Source organism: Sarcophilus harrisii, chromosome 2, assembly GCF_902635505.1.
Source record: "Sarcophilus harrisii chromosome 2, mSarHar1.11, whole genome shotgun sequence".
Lineage (NCBI taxonomy): Eukaryota > Metazoa > Chordata > Mammalia > Dasyuromorphia > Dasyuridae > Sarcophilus > Sarcophilus harrisii.
This window is the reverse complement of record NC_045427.1, coordinates 521,681,819-521,705,523: the sequence shown is the minus strand read 5'-3', so window position 1 is coordinate 521,705,523 and position 23,705 is coordinate 521,681,819. Positions and strand designations below refer to the sequence as shown.

The window sequence follows — 23,705 nt, the reverse complement described above, 5'->3', positions numbered from 1 at the left end:
TCCAGTCTTCCTAGGCCAATCTCTCCATTCTTCATTCTTCTATCGGGTAATATTGTAAACCCTGCCATTTTCCTCACATAAGACGCTCCCTCCAATGTCAAACATCTTCACTGATTGTTCCTCCATGACTGCAATGCTCTTCTTCCTCATCTCTACTTCCTGGACGCCTCAGCTCTTTTCAAATCCAGCTAAAATTCCACATTCTACAAGAACCTTTACCTGATCTTGCTTAATATCTGTGCCTTCATTAAAAAAAAAAAAAAATTTCCATTTTGCTCTGTTTTTAAATATGCTGTCTTCCTCATTAGTCTGTAAGTTCGATGAGAGCAGGACTTTTTACCTTTCTTTGTATATTCAGCACTTAGCACAATACCTACAACATAGGTACTTAATGTTTCCTGATTGATTTATTTACAAAAAGAGGGACACTCTTTTCTAGTTTTTTTTTTTTGCTACCCAAAATGTTGTTATTAATATTTTGTTATATAAGGGATTTTAACTTTCTTTTCCATAGTAAAAACTAACATTTTAGTGGAATAACACCTGAAATGGATAGTCCTTTTAAGCTTGCAAAAAAGCCTATATTCATTATCTCTTTTGAACCTTATGATAATCTGAAAAAAGTGCTATCATATTTTCCTCATTTTATATCTTAGTTCATCAGTCTTTTCAATTTCTTTGATATATACCCTCACTTCACTCTGAGACACATTTGAAGGATGTTTACATTTATGACTTCACCATCACCAAAGAAGCAACTTACATCTATTACAATGGAATGACTTAGAGCCTAAGGGCTCAGATAAACAATTTCTTTAATAAAAACATATCCAATAACTCTTAGATAAAAGCAATTTCTAATGTACTAAAAAATAGTCCAAAAAGATAAAAGCAGATAAAAGCTATTGGCAAGTAGATTTAAAAATAATGAGTAAGGCAGTTCTCTGAGTCTTAAGAACTCTCCACCAAAGTCCTAAAGCTGTTTTTATATTCTCTTAGCCCAAAGGGCCCCTAGATGGGTACCAAATGGCTGCCCTCACCTGGGGACAAAGTTAACTCATATTGTCTCAGATCTGTTCTATGAAATTGTGTTCTATGAAGAAATAGCCCTGATTAATGGTATGGGAAGCAGGGCAAACAGTTCAAATATCCCAATCTGTTGTCTTCAGGATACAGAATTCAAATTCCTTCCTTTGACCATAACAATCCCTTTTTTCAGCCTCAGGTTTTCTCCTTCTAGACTTGTTTCATTTTTGATGAGACAGACACGTAGACCTAGACCCAGATCCACCACTGAATAGATCGCTCCTGTCTGGCATCAATTTCCTTCTTTCTCATTTTATAATTTCCTAGTAAAAATTACACATTTCCCTCTGTGCTTGAATCTCTTGCTTCTTGGTCCTACTGACGTTTATGCCTTACCAAAACCCAAGAGTGGGGTGCCCCTACCATTTGCCCTTCTTTGATCTTACTGAAGTACAGAACACCACTGAAGAAAGTCACAAAATTTTGCAACTAGGTTCACTACAAATTAAATCAAATCTCAATTGGAAAGCTATCCATTAAATCTTCCTTGAATAATTATCACATATCCCACAGTACTAATTTTAAATCTTTTCTCTTCTCTGGTTGCTAGAAAAGAACTTTCTTAGCTTTAATTAAAAAATAAACACTATCCTTCATAAAGTCACTGGTCTCTTCTTCAAAATCTTAATTTAATATCATCCTTCTCTTGCTTTTTCCTTGTTCATTTATGATGAAAAAATGACACCTCTTGATCCCACCATCTCCAACTTCTTCCAGGGGTTTCCCCCTTTGATCCACCTCTCTCTAGCCTTTAATCTCACTTTAATCTTCTTACTCCTCCTTACTCCATATAAAAAGGCCTTTGTCTTCCCATCCCTTGTAATTTTTGTCTTAGCATTTGCTCAAGATCTTATATTTTTCCCTTTCACAAAATAATTTCTAGAAAAAGCTTTCTCTCAATGTCTCTTCTAGCTTTGTTTCCCACTCATCAGCTTCTTGCAATTTGGTTTCCTATCTCAATTCTTCATTGAAACTACTTTCTACAAGGTTCCTGATAATCTCTCAACTGCTAAATCTAAAGACCTTTTCTTAGCCACCTTCAATTTCTTGACTCCTCAGTTCTTTCCAAGGCTACAACTACATTCCTTTCGGCATCTTGAACCCTTGGTGAACGACATCAACTCTTTCCTTCCTCTTTTCTGTCATCTCTTGTCCCTTCCCTTATTCCATCTTATCTTGCCAAGCTTCAGTTCTTATTTCTACTATTTGCTGCCTTTGCTCTTACTCAAATGTTTCTGAAGGAATTTGGAGAAAATTGCAAAAATTGTGTTAACTGGATCCACTATTAATATATGTTATATAATCTCAACAGGATCCTCACTGAAATAAGGCAGACTTTTTTTTTTTTTTTAATAACTTTTTATTGACAGAACCCTTGACAGAACCCATGCCAGGGTAATTTTTTACAACATTATCTCTTGCACTCACTTCTTTTCCGATTTTTCCCCTCCTTCCCTCCACTCCCTCCTCCAGATGGCAAGCAGTCCTATACATGTTAAATAGGTTACAGTAGATCTTGGATACAATATATGTGTACAGAACTGAACAGTTCTCTTGTTGCTCAGGGAGAATTGGATTTAGAAGGTATAAATAACCTGGTAAGAAGAACAAAAATGCAAACAGTTTACATTCATTTCCTAGTGTTCTTTCTTTGGGAGTAGCTGCTTCTAAGGCAGACTTTTTAATGTGTTCCCTAATTTATTCATTACCCTACTCACCACAACAGCTTTTCCAAATCTTCATCACTCACTGATCCTCCTATATATATGCTTCCCTCTCCTTTCAGGTGAGACCTTTGCCTCATATTTCAATGAAAAAATTGAAAAATCTGCCTTTTCCTCCTAAAAAAAATCGCCTCTCCCAAATGCTTTCTGCCTCTATCTTCACTGTTATCTCATCTGAGTAGAAGTTTCTCTACAGCACAAGTGACCGCATCACATCCATCTTTATTAGATTATTCCCTCTATCATTCCCACTCTCTCATTTATCTTCAGTCATTCTCTGGCTACTGGCTGCAAACATTATGATGGTTCTCTCATACTCCTTCAAACATTCATATAATCCACTGATTTCCACTAGCGATCATCCAATTTCTCTCTTCTCTTTTGAGGCTAGACAATTTGAGAAAGTCATCTACAATAGCTGCCTCAATGTCTTTTCTTCTCATTACCTTAACTTCTTACAGTATGGTTTCCAATTTCAACATTCAATTGAAACTGTTTTCTCCAAAGTTACTAAGGATTTTTAAACTTCCAAGTCTGACATTCTTTTCTCAAGTCTCATCCTTTAACTTCTGCAGTCTTTAAAACTGTCAATCGATTATAAAGAAGGGAAAGGGACCTGTATGTGCACGAATGTTTGTGGCAGCCCTTTTTGTAGTGGCTAGAAACTGGAAACTGAATGGATGTCCATCAGTTGAAGAATGGCTGAATAAATTGTGGTATATGAATATTATGGAATATTACTGTTCTGTAATTAATGACCAACAGGATGATTTCAGAAAGGCCTGGAGAGACTTACACGAACTGATGCTGAGTGAAATGAGCAGAACCAGGAGATCATTGTATACTTCAACACCAATACCCTATATTTATGCCCACCTGCATTTTTGATTTCCTTCACAAGCTAATTGTATAATATTTCAGAGTCTGATTCTTTTTGTACAGCAAAATAACGTTTTGGTCATGTATACTTATTGTGTATCTAATTTATATTTTAATGTATTTAACATCTACTGGTCATCCTGCCATCTGGGGGAGGGGGTGGGGGGTAAGAGGTGAAAAATTGGAACAAGAGGTTTGGCAATTGTTAATGCTGTAAAGTTACCCATGCATATAACCTGTAAATAAAAGGCTATTAAATAAAAATAAAAATAAAAAAAATTTAAAAATTAAAACTGTCAATCACCACTTCTTTGCTAATTTCTTTTCTCTAGGTTTTCAAGACTATTTCAAGATCTATATAACTATTGCTTCTAGTCTTCTTTCTTGGATCTTCATTTAGGTTATGCCCAAATCTGTCCTGAGTTCTCTTTTTTCTCCACTCTCTGTTACTATAAAACATTTTATTTGTTTCAAGCAGTAAAAATATGCCTTCTCAACCTCCCACCCCAATGTACCTAACCCAAAGGAGAACAAAAGAAAAAAAAAAAACAAACTAGCCCATGCCTTTCACAAGTTATTGTCAATATTGAAATTGTTCTCCTCTTTTCATACAAGCCATTCCAGGATTTTCTGAAACTCTCTCCATCATTCATTACACAATACATTTATATGCCAATTTATTTAGCAATCCCCAAGTGATGTGTACACCTTCAGATTCCTATTCTCTGTCATCTCAAAAAGAGCGAAAAATATTTTTTTTACATCCTTAGTTTTTGTTTAGAATTCTACCTTCTAATTCCTCCTTTCTTCTTCCCTTTCCCTATGTTTATTCAGCGAAATGTATGTCTGCATCCAACTCTATGTATGCATTCTTCCTTCCTTTGACCAGTTCAAATGAAAGTGAAAGTTCAACTGCTTGTGCATTCTGATTATGTGAGATTATTTCCCTCTAACTTTCCTTTCTCTTTCCCATCCCAATATATTCTTCTTTTCTCTTTCTATTTTTTCAAGGCCATGAAGACGTAAGAGAACCACTTCCCAGACTTCTGCCATTATTTTCCCTCCAGCACCCCATATGATGATAGGTTTCAGAGGCAACATAGGTATCATTTCCCCATATTAGTAAATAAGCAGTTTATCCTTGTTTATTTATCATTGTTTTTTCATGTTTATCTTTTTATGTTTTAAATTCTGTGTCTGAACTTCCAAGTTTCAAGCTCCAGCCTTTTCATGGAGAATGCTTCTGAAGTCCTCCATTTCTCATTAAAGATACATTTCTCCTCCTGAAGAAATATAGTTAGTGATTAAGTTATTCTTGGCTATAACCTCCTATCTCTGGCATCACATTCCAAGTTCTCTGCTTCTTCAAAGTGGTAGCTGCTGAATCTTATGTGAATCTGATTATGATATTGTTCTTTATGGCTACTTGCAAAAAAAAATTTTTTTGGGGGGGGGAGTAGCTTATAAACTCTGGATTTTGATTATGACATTCCTGGGATTTTACATTTTAGGATTTCTTTTAGGAACTGATTCTATTTTCACTTTTCTCTCTGGTTCTAAAAGATCTAGGCACTTTTAAGATTTCTTGAAATATGATGTATAGGCTTTTGTTTTGATCAGAGTGGTCAGATAATCTAATGATTCTTAGTTTTCCCCCACACCTCAATCTGTTTTCTAATTCAATTGCTTTTGCTAGGACGGAAGTTATATCTCTTTCTATATTTTTAATCTTTTGGCTCTATTTTAATACTTTTTGCCTCATGGAGTCACTGACTTATATTTGGTCCACCTTAAGAGTTTATAGCTTGATTATAAGGTTATCTTGTGGACAAGGCTATTAATTTCTTTTCCAATTATTTTAACATTCTCATTTAATTTATAAAAACTTTAAACTCTTCCTTACCTCTTCCAGAGCTTTTAGTTGAATTTGAATCCGATCTGTTTTTCTATCTGAGGCAATGCTTGTGGATGTTTTGAAATTATTTTCTTTGATGTGTGAATCTTAAGCATCCCTGCCGCCATTATATTTCAATATTGTAGGGTTCTTTTTTCCCCCTTTTAATCTAACCCTTCTAGCCTACTTCTTGACTTTGATGTTATGCTGGATTCTGCTTCATGTGTAGAGGAAAGATCTGAACTGATCCTGCTGCTAAATTCTTGGATTATTATTGAGTGCTGTATTATTCTAGGAACTCAGGGAAAGATTGGAGAATGGTATGTTTCTCTTTGGTATGGAATTCCTGTCCAAGTTATTTCTCTGCATGCTGGTACTGATGCTAGAAGCAAGACTGTATTCTGAGAGTAAGGTCTGAGCCACACTACTGCTGCTAGCTTTTCTACTTCCTCCTTTCTTGAAACACTGCTGAGAGCCTTACTACCAAGAATATCACTCTTATGCAGAGGGCCTCCTCCCAATACTTTCTAGATCAGTGATCTGGAATTGGACAGTAGATGACAAAACTGCAAGTTGTCATCTGGTCAGTCCTTACTCTTTATCTTCCAAATCCAGATTATTTTCTCTGGCTGTCTCCCAACCCTGGAATGTTCTCCCTTCTCACCTTCATCTTCTGGTTTCCCTGGTCTCTTTCATGTCTCAGCTAACATTTCACCTTCTACATGAAGTCCTTCCAGATTCCTCTTAATGTAAGTGTTTTCCCTTTGTTGATTACTACATCCAATTTATGCTATATATAGTTTGCCTACAAATTGCTATTTGCATGTTGTCTCCCCCTACTAAGATTGAGAGTTCCATGAGAGAATAAACTGTCTTTTACTGTTCTCTCTAAACTGTGTCTTCAGGAGATCATTATATACTTCAACAACAATACTATATGATGACCAGTTCTGATGGACCTGACCATCCTCAGCAATGAAATCAACCAAATCATTTCCAATGGAGCAGTAATGAACTGAACCAGCTACTCCCAGAGAAAGAACTCTGGGTGATGACTAAAAACCATTACATTGAATTCCCAATCCCTATATTTATGCCCACCTGCATTTTTGATTTCCTTCACAAGCTAATTGTACAATATTTCAGAGTCTGATTCTTTTTGTACAGCAAAATAACGGTTTGGTCATGTAAAAAAATAAAAAAATAAAAATAAACTGTGTCTTAGCACAGTACCTGACATATAGTGGGTGCTTATCAAATATTTATTGACTTATTTATTGACCAGTTGTATCCCTTAGTAATACAAAAGCACCTTGAGTGAAAGAACACAGTCATTTTTGACTTTGTTTCCTCAGTGCCCAGCATAGTGTCTCAAAACAAATAAATGTTCATATTTGCTGGATGAAAATGAATGACAGAATATTAGATTTGGAATGGATTTCAAGCACTCAAAACTATACTTTAAAAAAATCCCCCTAGAACATTTGGCTTTATCTAAGGAAAATTATCTTGACAACTGAGCTTCATATAAAACCTAGAGCACCACTTTATAATATGTTGTTGGAAGGATTCTAATAAAAGTGTAAGTTTTATTATATTGCCTCAAAGATCCATCAAACTCTTGTCATTCTGCCCTTATGTGAAGGTGATTTTCATAGCTACAGAGAATACAGACTGAAAAGGAAAGAGAATTGAAGTAGGAAGCTTAATAGAGAGTCTATTTAAATAGTTTGATTCACTATAAAACACATGTCATAATCAACAAAAGAATTGTTTTAGTACTTTGTAGTCTATTGTATTAGAATTTGGTCTGAATATAAATTATTTCCTTCTCATTACCTTTTCTCCATCAGCTCACAATAAAAATAATAATAAAGAAAACAATTTGTTCCCCAAGTGCTACATAGTATATTACTGAAATCATCTCTGAAAAGTCAATAATTTACAGGCCTCTCCTGCCTTTCTACCTTCTACTCTCCTGGCCCCATGTTAGTAAGACACGAAGCAGAGCAAAGTGTAATTCACTAAGGACAAATCAAGAACAGAATTAAAATATCTCAAGAATCCTGTTCTAGTCCTACTCTCTTGTAGGCATCAATTCCTTCCTTTTCCTAATAAAGCTTAAAAGCTTCTTGAAATAACAGGGAAATTTGTCAAACCTCGGAGGAGACAATTTCATAAAACCAAAAAGTTATAAATTATTTTAATCCCGTTTTCCATTGATCAACCTTAAAAATTAAGCAAACAATCTCTAAATTCGTAGATTTGATGTGGTAGAAAACCCAATGGACTTGTAGTCAGATGATTTGCATTGGTATCCTGTCTGTATCACTTAACTAGTTGTGTGGAATTTGGTTAACTGACAAATTCCCTGGTTCCTTCACCATAAAATGGAGATATAATTGTATTACTTACTCTGAAAGGTTACTAGAAAGGTCAAATAAAATGATTAAGACACTTTGTAAACTATAATGGCCTATTTAAAATCAGCTATTAAAATGATTATTACCTTTATTTATGTAAGAGGACTTGATTATATCTTCAGATTTTCCTAGGCAATTACAAAAAGGGACAGCTTACTGTTTAAAGACCATGGATAAAAATATTTCAAATGTTTTATAAAATGAAGTACAGAGAAGATAAAATACTCTCCTTACCACTAAACTACCATCAGAAGATAGATGGGTGTGCTTAAATTATAGAAGAAAAAAGGGAAGTAAAAGCATCATGTTTAATTGGACCTCACCAAACAGAGTCAGAATCAAGGAGGCAGATCCATTTAACAAAGACCTTTTTTAAATTTGGGAGGTAGAACATCACCTTTTTAAGTAGTAAATGCCTTGCAATGGAAGTGTTTAAGAAGGCACTAAGAAATTAAAATAAGAAACTGAATGAACATTTATTATAATATTAAAATTATTAGAATAGATTACTTCAAAAAATCCTATTAACTCTCCTTACACTTTTAGATGACCTGGGAAGCAAAGTCTCCCTTATAATGTCTCATACTTGTATGTCTATTCTATGACTTTTAAAGGAACTGACAACTTGGCCAAAGTTTGTACAAAGCTGGATATTATAACAAATGTGTTTTATGGGTCATTCTATCACTGAAACAAAATGGAAACTAATTTACTAACTGGAATATGGCTAAGAAAAATTGTGATCTTTTAATGGAATGGAATATTATTGTGGTAAAAAAACAAAAGTGAAGACTCATCTTCCTTAAATCTGGCCTCACACACTTATTAGCTGTGTAACCCTGGGCAAGTCATTTAATGATGTTTGCCTCAAGTTTCTTCATCTGTAAAATGATTTGGAAAGGGAAATATCAAACCACTCTAATACCTTTGCTAAGAAAACCCCAAATGGGATCATGAAGAGTTGGACACAACTGAAACAACTGAACAACAAAGGAAACAAGGAATATGAATACAGAAATGCCTGGAAAAACTTATATGAAATGACATACAGTAGAATAAGCAGAGAGCTAAAAACTATCTACAGTGACTAAATCAATTTAAATGAAAAGAACCACCACCACAAAACAACTAAAAGCAGATGTCGTAAAATTACAAAGAACAAGAAGAGACCCAAAGAAAAGATATGAAAAGATACTACCTCCTACTTATTTCTAGATATGAGAAATGCATACATGTGGGACCCTGTATATATTTTAAGACTTTTTTTTAATGAATTGATAAGTGTTGCTGGGTTTTTTTTTTCTTATCTCCATTTTGTTAAGGGGGAAGAAAACCTTCATGAGTCATTTTTCTGACTGCATGTTGCTGTAAACATATATAACACATAAAATCAAAATAAAATGAGCACAAATATTATTGATTTTGCTTACCAGTTTGATCGCTACATATTCATTGGTGTAGAGATTTTTACCTATGGAAAAAGCAGAGCATATATTAGTTATATATCTTATGAGAAACAAATTTATGAGGTCATGAGCAAGGCCACATTCTTAATGCAATTCGTATATATTAAGAATGATTTACAGATTAAAAGCAAAACAGATCTAGCAAAGTTAGAACAGAAAGAGCTAGGAAATTTTAAGTTAAATTGCAATTTGTCTCTTCTTCAAACATCTACTGGTTCTGTAATCCAATATTCCTAAATATCATATAAAACTGTACAAAGAAGAGTCATGAGGGGAAAAGGAGAAAATCAGACCAAAGTATATAAATTTCAAACATTCACAAGTTTAAGTCATAGAATCACAGATTTCAAAATTTGAAGGAACCTCAAGGATCGTATTTAGGACAAACTATAAATGAACAAACTTTTGCTGGAAGTTAACTCAGACAAATCACGCTCCCTTAAAAAAAAAAAGCAAAAGCATAGCACAAAAGATTCATTTTTTTAGTCAACAGATCTCATTTTCCTTACAAAGCTCATGATTCTTATAGCTTCATCTATTACATTTATATTAAATCTTTTTAATGCTGAATTTCAGTCCCTCCAATCAATGATAGATTATTTCCAAGTATATGTCAAGGTACACTATCCTCCATATCTTTTCCACCCATACTAGTTCTTATTTCTATCTCCCTCATTTCAGTAAACTTGGAGTAATCTTTAGATAAAGAGGATAAGGAATGGATAGAGGATAAAGAAGAGGATAAAATGGCTTCAACAACTTTCCCACAAAGACTTGAAAAAATCATTACAATGAGTCGGCAATGGGAAAAACAAAGGAAAAATCACCATAAATCATTTTCCAAGCCTAAGAAGGCACGGCACAAAGAGGTCTACAGACACTGGGGACTGGATTCAGATTAAAAGGGTCTGGGTGGTATTTTCTAGGAATGGATGCCTACTTTCCAGATTGTTGTTGTATCCTACTTTCTAGAGCCCCCAAGTTGAGGTGAAAAAATGTACCATTGCTTTCTAAAGCCCCCAACCAAGGGTAATTAAAATGTCTTCCTAGAGAAGTGATGAGGCTGCACTCCATTTTCCCACCTCCCTTGGGAGTCCCGCCTCATCACTTTTCCACTAGAAAGATATATTTTAACCACTCTGGTGTGGGGGCTCTAGAAAGCATCAGTACGTTTAGTCACCCCAACTTGGGGGCTCTAGAAAGTAGGACACAACAGTTAAACACTAAAGCAGTAGTTATTCTAATTTCTGAGAATGTACATAAAGCAGAAATAGGTGTCAACTAGCAACTCTAATTCTGCACCAGAATTGTTAGGTAATACATCAGTGTAAACTGGGGAATGATGTGCTAGAGTGAAGAGAAATACCAGGGCTAAGGCTGTGTATTGGGCCAGGAGCAAAAATATAAGCAAAGAGAAGCTGTGTGATTCTGATCCTCAAGTAGGGTCTCAAATCAGTTGGAAATTCAGCATGAAACCTGCAGTTCACCCACTGGTCTGAGTCTGCAAGGAACTCAGATCAAGTGAGAGCCTGCAGGATATGAGATTCAGACACAAAGGAAGATAACATAAGCAAGTTAGAAGAGCAAGGAATAGTCTACCTGTCAGATCTATGGAGAAGGGAAGAATATATGACTAAACAAGAAATACAAAAAAGATCATTTTGATTATAATAAATTTAAAAGATTGTGTCACAAACAAAACCAGTGCAACAAAGATGAGAAGAAAGGCAGAAAGCTGAGAAATAATCTTTATAGCAAGTGACTGATTAAAGCCTCCTTTCTCTAATACATAGAGAATTGAATCAAATTTGTAAGAATATAAGTTATGATCAATTCTGATGAAGGTGACTCTTTCCAACAATGAGATGATTGATGCAGTTCCAATGATCTTGTGATAAAGAGAGCCATCTACACCCAGAGAGAGACTGTGGGAACTGAATAAGGATCACAACATAACATTTTCACTCTTTTTGTTGTTGTTCACTTCTGTTTTATTTTCTTACTCATTTTCTTTCCTTTTTGACCAGATTTTTCTTGTGCAACAAGAGAATTGTATAAATGTGTTTATACATATTGGATTTAACATGTATTACATATATTGGATTGCTTGTCATCTAAGGAAGGGGATGAGGGGAAAGGGGAAAATTCCTATACTATGTAAGGATCAATGTTGAAAAATCATCTATGCATATGTTTTGAAAATAAAAAGTCTTATTAAAAAAAGAATATGTCATTCCCCAAATGACAAATTATCAAAAGATATGAACAAGCAATTTTCAGTTAAAAAAAAAAACCAAAGCTATCTATAGTCAACTGAAAAAATGTTCTAAATCACTAATGATTAGAGAAATGAAAATTAAAATAACTCTGATATAGCATTTCATATCTTTCAGATTGGCTAATATGATAGAAGAGGAAAATGACAAATGTTGGAGAGGATATGGAAAAACTAGGATACTAATGCTCTGTTGGTGGAGTTAACTGATTCAACATTTTGGAGAGCTATTTGGAATGATAAACTATACTTCGTAAATAAACTAGAAGCCTTTCCAATAAGATCAGGGATGAAGCAAGGATGTCCATTATCACCAATACTATTCAGTGATATACCAGAAATCTTAGTTTTCTCAATGGCAAGGAAAAGAAATTAAAGGAATAAGCATAGATAATAAGTAAAGAAAACTATTACTTTTTACAAAAATATAACTGTATAGCTAGGGATCCCCTAGAAAGTCAACTAAACTTATCAAAACAATTAACAACACCAGCAAAGTTGAAGGATATAAAATAAATCTACACAAATCATCAACATTTCTATATAGTACCCACAAAACCCAACAGGAAGAAAGAAATTCTATTTTAAATAATTTGGGGCAGTTTGAAAACTTGTAAGTCTACATGCCAAGACACATAAGGGAATGATATGCACACAATTACAAAACATTCTTCCTACAAATAAAGAGGAATTCAAACAATTAAAAATATTAATTGCTTTTAGTGAGACTAAAATAATAAAAATGACAATATAATTTAAATTTATTCAGTGACATGCTGATCCAACAACCCAAAAATTATATTATAAAGCTAAAAAAAAATAGCAAAATTCATTAAAAGAAACAGTCAAAAATATTAAGAGAATTAATCAAAACATGGGAAAGAAGGGAACATAGCAGTATCAGATCACAAACTATATGACAAAATTATAATTACTAAAAACAATTTAGTATTGGAAATACAGAAGTTGATCAATGGAACAGATTATGTAAAAATATAGAGAAACAAATGGGCAAAGTAACCTAATATTTGATAAATCTAAACCATATGATTATTTCAATTAATGCAGAAAAAAGAGATTTGACAGGCAGAATAAAAGCAGAAACTCACTCAACTGCTCCCTCAAACTCCTATAAATTCCTTTAATTAATGACTCTAAACAATTTTTAGAGCATCAAAATCCACAAAAAGATAGAGTGGAACAATTTTCCAGCCAAAGATAACTTGCAAGATCAGCAAGAAAAGTCTGTTGCACCAAGGTGGGAGTCTAGCACAGTCTCAGCACAAGCCAGACCAGGACAACAAATCCCTAGCCCTAGCCCAATGTCAGCAAACCAGGAACAGGTCAGTGGCAGCACTGGCAGTTTCTAGACCTCTCAGCCAACAGGCATTAAAGACAACTTGGAAAACCAGCAGCAAAGATTTGTCTCACCAGAGTGAGGAGGGTTTGGGAAACCATTAAATCAGGAGCATGAAGTAGTGGTGGTAATTGAGGTGGCAGCTTCTGGAGTCCTTAGCCCACGGATAGAATTGGTCAGAAGGAGATTTCTTTACCAGCTCTGAGGAAAGACTCTGTTGCTTTTAGCACATTAGAACTTACAGCCACAGTGGAACAGGGACCATCCTCACAATTCCAAGGCTGAAAAGAGTGCCTGTGTTTAGGTACCTCAAAGCATCTCTGAAAATAGCTACACAAACCCCTAAACTTGGGATATTATTCCCTCCACCCTGGAAATGGAGTCTACTTTAACACAGAGTTAAAAACTAAGCAATAGGCTGGGAAAATGAGCCAACAACAGAAAAAGATTCTGACCATAAAAAGTTACTATGGTGACAAGGAAGACAAACACATGCACTCCAAAGAAGATAACAAAGTCAAAACTCCTACATCCAAAGCCTCCAAGAAAAATAAGAAGTGGTCTCAGGCTATGAAAGGGCTCAAAATGGGATTTGGGAAATCATTTAAGAGAAGAAGAGGAAAAATTAGAAAGAGAAATGAGAGTGGTACAAAAGAAAATACAAAAAGTTAATGAGAGAAAATGCAAAGAAAACAAAACTGGCCAAATGGAAAAGGGAGTTACAAAAGTTTTTTGAGGAAAATAATTTGTTAAAAATTAGAATTGAGCAAATGGAAGCTAAAGACATTATGAGAAATCTAAGAAACAACCAAACAAAACTAAAAGAATGAATAAATAGAAAACAATATGAAATCTCTCACTGGAAAAATAAATTACTTGGAAAGAAGATCCAGGACAAAAAATTACTGGTTTATCTGAAAGCCATAATCAAGAAAAGAGCCTAGAAATTCACCCTGCAAGAAATTATCCAGAAAAACCATCCTGATATTCTAGAACCAGAATTTAGATATTCTAAATTAGAAACTGAAAGAACCACTGATCATTTCCTAAAAGAATCCCAAGATGAAAACTTCCAGGAATATTATAACTAAATTCTCGAACTCCTAGGTAAAGGAGAAAAATATAAAACCATCCTTTAAGTATAGGGGATCAACATTCAGGATAATATAAGATTCTGCAACTCTATATTAATGAATTGGAGGTCTTGAAATGTGATTATTTCAGACAGCAATGGAGCTAGGATTACAGCCAAGAATCATCTATCTGGCAAAACTGAGCATGATCCTTCAGGGGAAAAGGTGGAAATTCAATGAAATAGAGAACTTTCAAGCATTCATGATGAAAATATCATAACTGAATAAAGAATATGACTTTCAAATTCAGGACTCAAGAGAAGCATGTGGAGGTAATCAAGAAAGGGAACTCAAAAGGGATTTATAAGGTTTATCTTATTTATATAACTACACAGGAGGGTGATAACTACTTCTGATTCATAAGAATTTTCTCCTCATTATGGCTGTTAAGAGTATATATATGTGAGTGGAATATGAAGGGATAATATCTAAATAAAATTAAAGTAAGGGATGAAAGAGGAATGTACCAGAAGAAAGGAAAAGGGAAAGGTGGAATGGTGTAAATTGTCAGCCTCAAAAGAAGGCAAGAAAAAACTTTTACAGTGGAGAGGAAGAGAAGAGGAAGAGCTCTGAGTAAACCTTACTCTCTCAAAATTGGTTCACAAAAAACCAAAATGACATTACTAGGTTAGAATCAAGTTACATTATGTCTAATTGTGTCTGATCAGGCCAATATGTGCTCAAAAGACTCTACCACAAGACAGTCACAAATAGTCCATAGAAAAATTTGGGGTGGATTCTCTAACTAAATGCATCTCATTTCTTCTAAGCTACTTCAATTCTATTTTGCTCATAGAGCACACAGCACACCTTTCTCTGATGAGGATATGCCATGTTGAATGGTATTCTCCCTTGTCATAAATCAATTCTAAAGTTGATACACACACATATTTTTAAAGCTTTTTATTTTCAAAACATATGCGGATAATTTTTCAACATTGATCCTTGCATAGCCTTGTGTTTCAGATTTTCCCCTCCCCTAGATGGCAAGCAGATTCTAAAGTTCTTAAGAGAGACCTTGAGAGGGTCCCTGTATTGTTTTTTTTTTCCCTGTCCACCACATCAACACTTTTCCTGAGTGAATTCTCCATAAAATAGTCTAGTTGTCAAGGGTATATTAGATGTTTGAACAACATAGTCAGTCTGAAGGAATTGTGCTCTTCACATTGAATGTGAATACCTGGCAATTTAGTTCAAAAAAGGACCTCAGTGTCTAGTATCTTGTGCTACCAGGTAATCTTCAGAATCTTCTTATTGAAGCTACTCAGTTTCCTGGCATGGCATTGGTATAATGTCCAGGTTTCACAGGCATACAACAATGACATCACAGCACCATGGTTCTGTAAACTCTCAGTTTAGTAGTCAATTTAATAACTCTCCTCTCATACATTTTCTTTTGGAGCCTCCCAAACACTGAGCTAGTTCTGGCAAAACATGTATCAATCTTATTCTCAATGTGGACATCCCTAGTCTCAGATTCTTACTAGCTGAGTAAGTCACTTAACCCTGTTTGCTTCAGCTTCCTCATTTGTAAAATGAGCTAGAGAAAGAAACGACAAACCATTCCAGTATCTCTGCCAAATAGGGTCAACAAAGAGTTGGCCATAACGAAAAAAGACTGAGTTTTGCTAAAGCTGTTAGTGTGTTCTCAATTAGTATCTTTTTCAATACTTAAGATTTTTAAAGCAAATCATTTCACCAGCAAATAGGGATACATTTTTTTTGGCCTATTTTTATACCATTTCACCCCCTAATCTTGTTGATATCACTAGGATTTGAAGAACTATATCAAATAATAGGATTAATGAGTATTCTTGCTTTATGCCAGATTTTAATGAAAAAGCTTCTTAGATGGCTTCTGATTCATGTTGTAGGTTTTAAAGATAATAACATTTTAAAAGATCTCTTTATGCTTATAATTTGCAGGGAAGGGGTAGGGGAATTTGTTTTGTTTTTAGTTTAAATAAGCATTGTATTTTGCCAAAGTTGAGATAATCATGTGATTTGGAGAAATGTTTTGCTTTTATATATTAATAATTGTTTATTATTTTTTAATATTAAACCATCTTTACATTTCTAGTAGAAATGCAATGTGGTCATAATGAATGTTTTCTTAGCTAAACGAGCTTCTGAGAGGATTTTATCATTTTTGAATGTAAATTTTAATATAAATGTATTACTGTTGTAAATATAAAATGTAACTGATTAATATTTGTGTGCCATTCTCCTATTCTTTATCCTTTCCAGATTTACATATGAAGACTTATATATCTGTCCTATAGAGTCTTGTAAGAGACTTTTTATTTCTGAATTTCTGAAAATTTGTTACATATATGACAGTAACTGTTCTTGAAATTTTTGGTATAATTTTCCTGTGAGTCCATTTAAGAATAGTAATTTTTTTTTCCCTTTGGTATTTTTAATATAACTACTACTATTAAAAAAAAAAAAACAGAACAAATTCAACATGAAATGTTCAAAGCTGTACTAACTGTGACTCCTTTTGTTTTCTTTCTTGGGGTAGGAGAGTTTTCTATCCCTACCCCACTTCTAGCTCCATCTCTTCCACATGAAAAATACATAGAATGAGAAAGAAAAACAAAAAATCCTAATAAGCCATGTTCAAAAATATATGTCTCCTCCTACAATTGCATCCATCAGATTTTTAGTGTGAAGAGGTAGTTAGCATGAAACATGGGTCTTTTCCCCTTTTTCTTTATTGATCTAATGTATGAATGTAGTAATGGAATCACCAGATCAAGGGGTACACAGATTTTAGGGACTTTTAGAGTACTATCTGAAATTCTTTTTAAAGTGGCTACATCTATTCATAGCACCACGAAGAGTATGTTAGCAGAGGCAGCTATATGGTGCAACATTCACAGCACCAGCCCTGAATTTAAAGAGGACTTAAGTTCAAATCCAAGTTCAAATTTCAGACACTTAAATACTTACTAGCTCTGTGGCCTTGAACAAGTCACTTAACCCCAACTGCCTTGTCCCTCAAAAAGAGTATTATCAGTAAAAAGTTATCTTTCTGTAGCCCCTCTAACAAGTGTCATTTTCCTTTTCTGTCAATCTTTCTGTAGCCCCTCTACAAGTGTCATTTTTCTTTTCTGTCACCTTTACTTATTTGACAAGTATGAGGAATGTAGGAGACAGAAACATGAGTGTGTTTTGTACTGTATTTCTCTAATTATTTATTAATGATTGGGAGCCTTATTTCATATGACTTAATTATTTTGATTTCTTCCATTAAGAACTATTTGTTCATCTGGGAAATGAATATGAACCACTACAAAGAATTCCCAATCCCTCTAACTTTTGTCCACCTGAATTTTTTATTTCCTTTACAGGTTAATTGTACACTATTTCAAAGTCCTATTCTTTTGTACAGCAAAATAACTGTATGGACATATATACATATATTGTATTCAACATATACTTTAACATATTTAACAGGTATCGGTCAACTTGGTATCTGGGGAAGGGGGCAGGGGGAAGGAGGGGAAAAATTGGAACAAAAGGTTTTCCACTTGTCATATATCTTGTAAATAAAAAGCTATATATAAAGAACTATTTGTTCATATACCTATTGAGGAATGGCTCTTATAATGTAACTTCACAAGAAATACCAAAAATGCCTCGGGGGGTGGGGGGTGGGGGGGGGGGGGGGGAGAGGAGAAATCTTACAGGAATGCCTGGAGGAAGTGAAATAAGAGGGAGACAGAATGGCAAAGCTAGGGAGAAAAGAATGGTACCTTAGAACAAACTCATTAAAAACATTACTCAAGAACAGAATAATACCCTGAAAATTAGAATAAGTCAGAAAGAAAACAATGAGTCAGCAATACATTAAGAAATATTTTTAACTGAAAATTTTCATTGGAAATGAAAGGAAATAATAGGATAAGCCCAATTGTGTAAAACTGTTTTCTAATTTCCAAATATCAAATCCCTACCCCAGTAGTTGGTGGTTTGGCGATAACAGAATACTATGTTGCTAAATTCATTTCTTTCCATGTATTGTGTATGTAATATATTCTTGATCAACCATTCTATTTTTAAAACCAAATGGTTTTTTGATGATTATTGCCTTGTAGAATAGTTTGAGATCTGCTACAACTTAAATCCCCTCCTTTCCCTCCCCCCCCCCCATTATTTTCCTTGAGAATCTTGGCCTTTTTACCTTGATGAATAATTTTTCTAATGTTATTTTTTTTCTAGCTCTCTAAAGTAATCCTTTGGCAGTACAGCATAGAATAAGTGAATTAATTCAAGTATTGCTGTCATTTTCACTTTATTGAAATAGTCTAATTACAAGCAATAAATTCCTCACCATTATTTATTTAGTTTTCTCCATTTTAATTTTGTAATGATTGTTTTTATATTTACATTCCTAGCTTCTATGCCTTGGTAGGTCAAAATGATCTATTTAAATGGATTATAGATGCCAACAATTTGGGAAATAAGTAGCAGACATCATATCAATTATAATTTATCCATAAATAATTTTAGCTGGTAAGTCTGCTTTAATTTTTCAGTTTGCTGACATTGAAAAAGCAAAACAACCAAGAAACTGCTTCAGTTAGCAAATGCTTAAGAATATAATCTCATTTGTCAACTTTTACAGAGAAAGGGATAGGGGAATTAGAAAGATAGATGAAGGGAGAGATTGGCACTAAGTAAAATTAACTCTAAGAATATAAAAAAAAATGTGTTGCTCTTTTTGAGGCGAAAAAGAATGGATGCCCACATATTATAAAAGAATGGATTATAATAAACTTTGGATAATGCAATGGACTAACCACAATTCCATAGGAAAAATGATGAAACATGTACTCCATCTTATTATAGACAGGTAAAAGTAGCTACCTCTCAAGGTTATTATGAGGATCGAATTAGATAATCATTATAAAGCACTCAGAACAATGTCTGGCATATCATAAGTGCTCTAAAAATCTTAGTGATAAGAATAATGATGATGACAGTGGTAGTGGTGATGATGAACTGATTACCAAGAATAATAAAAAGATGGTTCTTCTAAGGGCTAAGACTTCATAGCCATCATTAATATTGTCCTATTATTCCATGGAATGTACTTTCCCCTGAACTCCTGTAGTCAAAGTAGAAGTGAGGAAACTAAGTACAATTGGGGCATTGTGAAGTGTAATTCACAGGACAGGTTGCTTAGTCTTACAATGAAAAATCAAAGTGTGTTAAATGTTGACACTAAATCAAAGAGACCCAAGAAGCTACAGCTAATCTTTCCTAAGCCCTTATTAAATAGAAAAAGAATAAGAATAAAAGGTAAAGTGATCAGAATGTCCTCTAAAAGTGACCACATCTTGGCATTGTAAAAACAACCATCCTTGTTTCAAAATGGATGATAATTTTCTGGAACTATATCTCATTTTATGGTTAAACTACTTTGAAAAAATCATAAAAATCATCTCTCTGTTGTTGATTCTCAGATCTACTTATCCAGTTCTAACCATTCTCTGGATTTTTGATCTAGCATCATCAATTGTCTTTTAGACATCCCTTTCCTGTCTCAGCTAAAATCTTACCCTTCTTTAAGAAGTCTTTTCTTGTCTTTCTTCATGTTAATGCTTTCTCTCTAATAATACCTCTAAACTACTCTAATATCTAGTATGTTCATAGTTATTCATATACTATCTCTGCTTTTAAAATGCGAGCTCCTTCAGGGCAGACACTATTTTTGCCCTTTGTGTATTACCATAGTGATGGACACACAATATTAATGAATGTTTAATAACTAATGATTTAAAGTTTAACAGGATGTGAATCATAGCATTTAAAACTAAAAAAAGCCATATATAAGTTGAGATAATCATTAAGTGCCACTGTCTTGAATACTATATGCTATAAGTAAATTTTCTTCTGGAAGAAATTAATTACAGAGATGAAGCATTAAGTTTTCTTCCTATAAAGGACTACATGTGCAAAAATGTTTGTAGCTGCCCTTTTTGCAGTGATAAGAAACTGGAAACTGAGTGGATGCCCATCAGTTGGATAATGGCTGAATAAATTATATGATATATGAATACTATGGAATATTATTGTTTTATAAGTAACAATCAGCAGGATGATTTTAGAGAGGGCCTGTAGAGACTTACATGAACTGATGCTAAGTGAAGTGAGCAAAACTAGATCATCATACACGGCAAAGAGAAGATTATACAATGATCAATTCTGATGGATGTGGCTCTTTTCAATAATGAGATGATTTAGGCCAGTTCCAATGATCTTATGAAGAAGAGAGCCATGTACACCCAGAAAGAGGACTGTGGGAACCGAGTGTGGATGACAACATAGCATTTTCACTCTTTTGGTCATGCATTTTATTTTCTTACTCATTTTCTTGGCTTTTGGATCTGATTTTTCTTGTGCAGCAAGATAATTGTATAAATATGTATGTCTATATTAGACTTAATATATGTTTTTACCATGTTTAAAATCTACTGGATTACTTGTCATGTAGGAAAAGGAGTGGGGAGAAGGGGAAAAATTGGAACACAAGGTTTTGCAAGGGTCAATGTTGAAAAATTATCCATGCATATGTTTTAAAAATAAAAAGCTTTAATTAAAAAAAAGTTTTCTTCCTATTTAAAAAGGTCGACCAATAAATTTCACATGAATATAACATATCAATAACTGCGAGAAAGACAAGCTGTTTTATGGACCCCCCCAAAAAAAAAATCACTGAAAAAATGCCATTCCCCAAAGCACTCAAAGTTTTAGTATCTGTTTCTCAAAATCCACAATCTTTTCCAATCTGATTTTCTGGGCCTGGGTCTTTATTATTAATGGAAAGGAAACTGAACTATAGTGATTCTTGTAGTTTTACTTCTACACTTGGCCCTTTCTAAGCAGTAGTCTTAGATGTGACATTCTCCATAAAATCCATAAGATAAAGCCTCTTGTTTCATTAAGTCACCTTCAGTGAGTTCATTTACTGTGTTACAATGAAATAATCAAATCCAGTGTAATTTCAGATAACCAGTAGTTTTCACATCCTCAACTCACAAAGAAGCTCACTAAGCTATGTCAGACCTCTTTTCTAAAGATATTTCTACTCTTCTACTACGAAATCATCATAAAGCAAAAATTACTATGACCAGAGTTTTCTGTAACAAGTCACTCAATAAGCTGATGCTCTTGGGCACAATCTTCACATCCTATGTCCACCAAACATCCCCTTTCTTATTCTATCCCTTCTCTTCCACTTCCAGCTTTCCACCTTTGGGAACAATAAACAAACCAAAATGATCATTACTGGAAAGGATTTGTAAATCAATTACTTGGATGACTCCACTAGCTATCTTTGTGAATTCCCTGTCTAAAACATCCCTCCTTGCCAATCAGTGCTTTATGTGGATTGTCTTGACTAGAAGGATATACAATTCTTAAGTGCTGTGATTATTTTGCTTTTTGTGTCTGTGTCTCCAGCACTTAACACAAGGCTCAGAATATTAACAAATGATGTTTCATTCATTTATTCATTCAAACACTCAGTAAATGCCCACTTGAAAAATAGGCAATAGAAAAATCTTTTATAACAGAATGATATATAGCACACTCTGAGTGGTTGTCATGTCTACATGAATGGTTATTTGATAAGCTAATCCATATTTTCCCATTTAAGATGGATGGATGATTTTTGGGCAGGCAAAGTATTAAGCGGAAAAGGCACTAACTGAATCTAAATTTGGCTACTTAGAACTCAACAAATAATAAGCTCTATTGTTTCTTCATCTTTAAGTGGAGGATGACTCACAACAATTACTTTCAGAGGAGCAAACTTTGTAAACAGCAATAGGTTACACAAACATGAATAATTACAATGTGGGATGTATGATTTTGTGGATAAGGATTGGTGACTTTCTTATGCTAATTATAATGAAACTTTTTTTTATTAATCCATTATAAATGCTGTAATAGACTGAAGGTTAGACTTAGAATTAAAAAGACCTAAAGTTGAATTCTACCTCAGACTCTAGGCAAGTCACTCATCCTTGAGATTTAAGAAGTCTCTGTATTCTCAATTGTAAAATAAGAATAATAGTACCTACCCTCACAGTGTTATCAGGTCCAATTGATGTAAACATAAAACATTCTGCAATCCTTAAAGTTCTTTTAGGAATGCTAGCTATTATTAATAAGAAAAAATAGACTACAAGGCTAAAAAAAAAAAAGTTTACACCTCCTTAATAAAAATAGTTTTCAGGAAAACATTAGCAGACAGTATTAGAATCTGCAAGGCTCCATTATAGTGCTGACTCCTTGACTTAATTTTTTAAAAATTTTATTGATGCTTTTGTTGTTATGCTACATTCATTTCCAAATATATCTCTCCTTTTTGCTCTATTCAGCAAACTATCCCTTGAAACAAACATTTAAACAAAGAAAGAAACCCTAGTTCAGCAAAACCACCAGCACATTTGATTGTGTTTGACAGTAAATGTAATATTCTACCATTACTGCCCCTATTATCTGCAATGAAGAATGAACTCTCAAGGGGCAGGAGGTAAGATAGGTAGATCCTAGACTTTAAACATATTCTTTAATATTTATGTACCTTAATATATACCAATCATAGAATTAAAGATGTGAAAGAAACCTTAGAGATCATTGAACCCAATCCTCCTCTTTTTACAAATGAAAAAAATAAGGCCCACAAAGGTTGTGATTTAAGTCACATGACAATCTTTACTGGCAAAGTGAATAAAATCTTAGATTTTAACTTGTTCAAGATTATCCTCATTTATATACTATAGAAAATATATATATAAACTTAAAAATTTTGATTTTTCTCTAAAACAGTTTTCAAGTAGTACACAACAGAATACTTTTCAAAGTGTAATTCTTGAGGATTCATCAAGATACAGTCTATAAGGTTGATCCTCTAAATTACTGTTAATAACATCATCATATCTAAGATATTACTTCTGTCATGAATTAATAATTTACTTAGGATAGTTAGTAAAAAACACTTGTCATTCATTCGTTCTACTTAATCAAAAACAAATAGTGAAGGTTAGGTGAGTGTTATTTTGCTTTTGTTTTTTCTTGAGGGTATCTGTAGTTTAAGATGTAGATTAAGATGATTAAACTAGAAAGTTTAATAATCACTGAAACAGATAATCATGACTTTATAGAATATTTTTCTAGGCATTTAAGTCTTGCCATTCTTTAAAGAAAAATTACAATGAATTGACTAATCAGATTTACTTTCAGGAATACTTAATGGCTTATATAATTTTCCAGTGAGAAGTACTAAGCAAGTGCACATATGTATGAGTGTGCACACACACACACACACACACACACACACTCTCTCTCTCTATATATATATATAATATATATAGTAGTATAACATAATATTTAGTACAGTATAGTAATATAGTAGTGTATGTGTGTGTGTGTATGTGTATAAAAAGAGAA

At 33.7% G+C, this 23,705-nt stretch overlaps 1 protein-coding gene across 7 annotated transcripts in view; it reads right to left on the bottom strand.

The window, feature by feature from the left end:
- CSNK1G1 (casein kinase 1 gamma 1) overlaps positions 1–23,705 on the bottom strand; it is a 225,499-nt gene that overhangs the window by 99,302 nt on the left and 102,492 nt on the right. For all 7 annotated transcript variants that reach the window (XM_031955399.1, XM_031955401.1, XM_031955402.1 and 4 more), the window contains one exon: positions 9,437–9,477. In XM_031955399.1, coding sequence (XP_031811259.1) covers positions 9,437–9,477 — 41 coding nt within the window. Of the gene's footprint in view, positions 1–9,436; positions 9,478–23,705 lie in introns of those variants that run through there.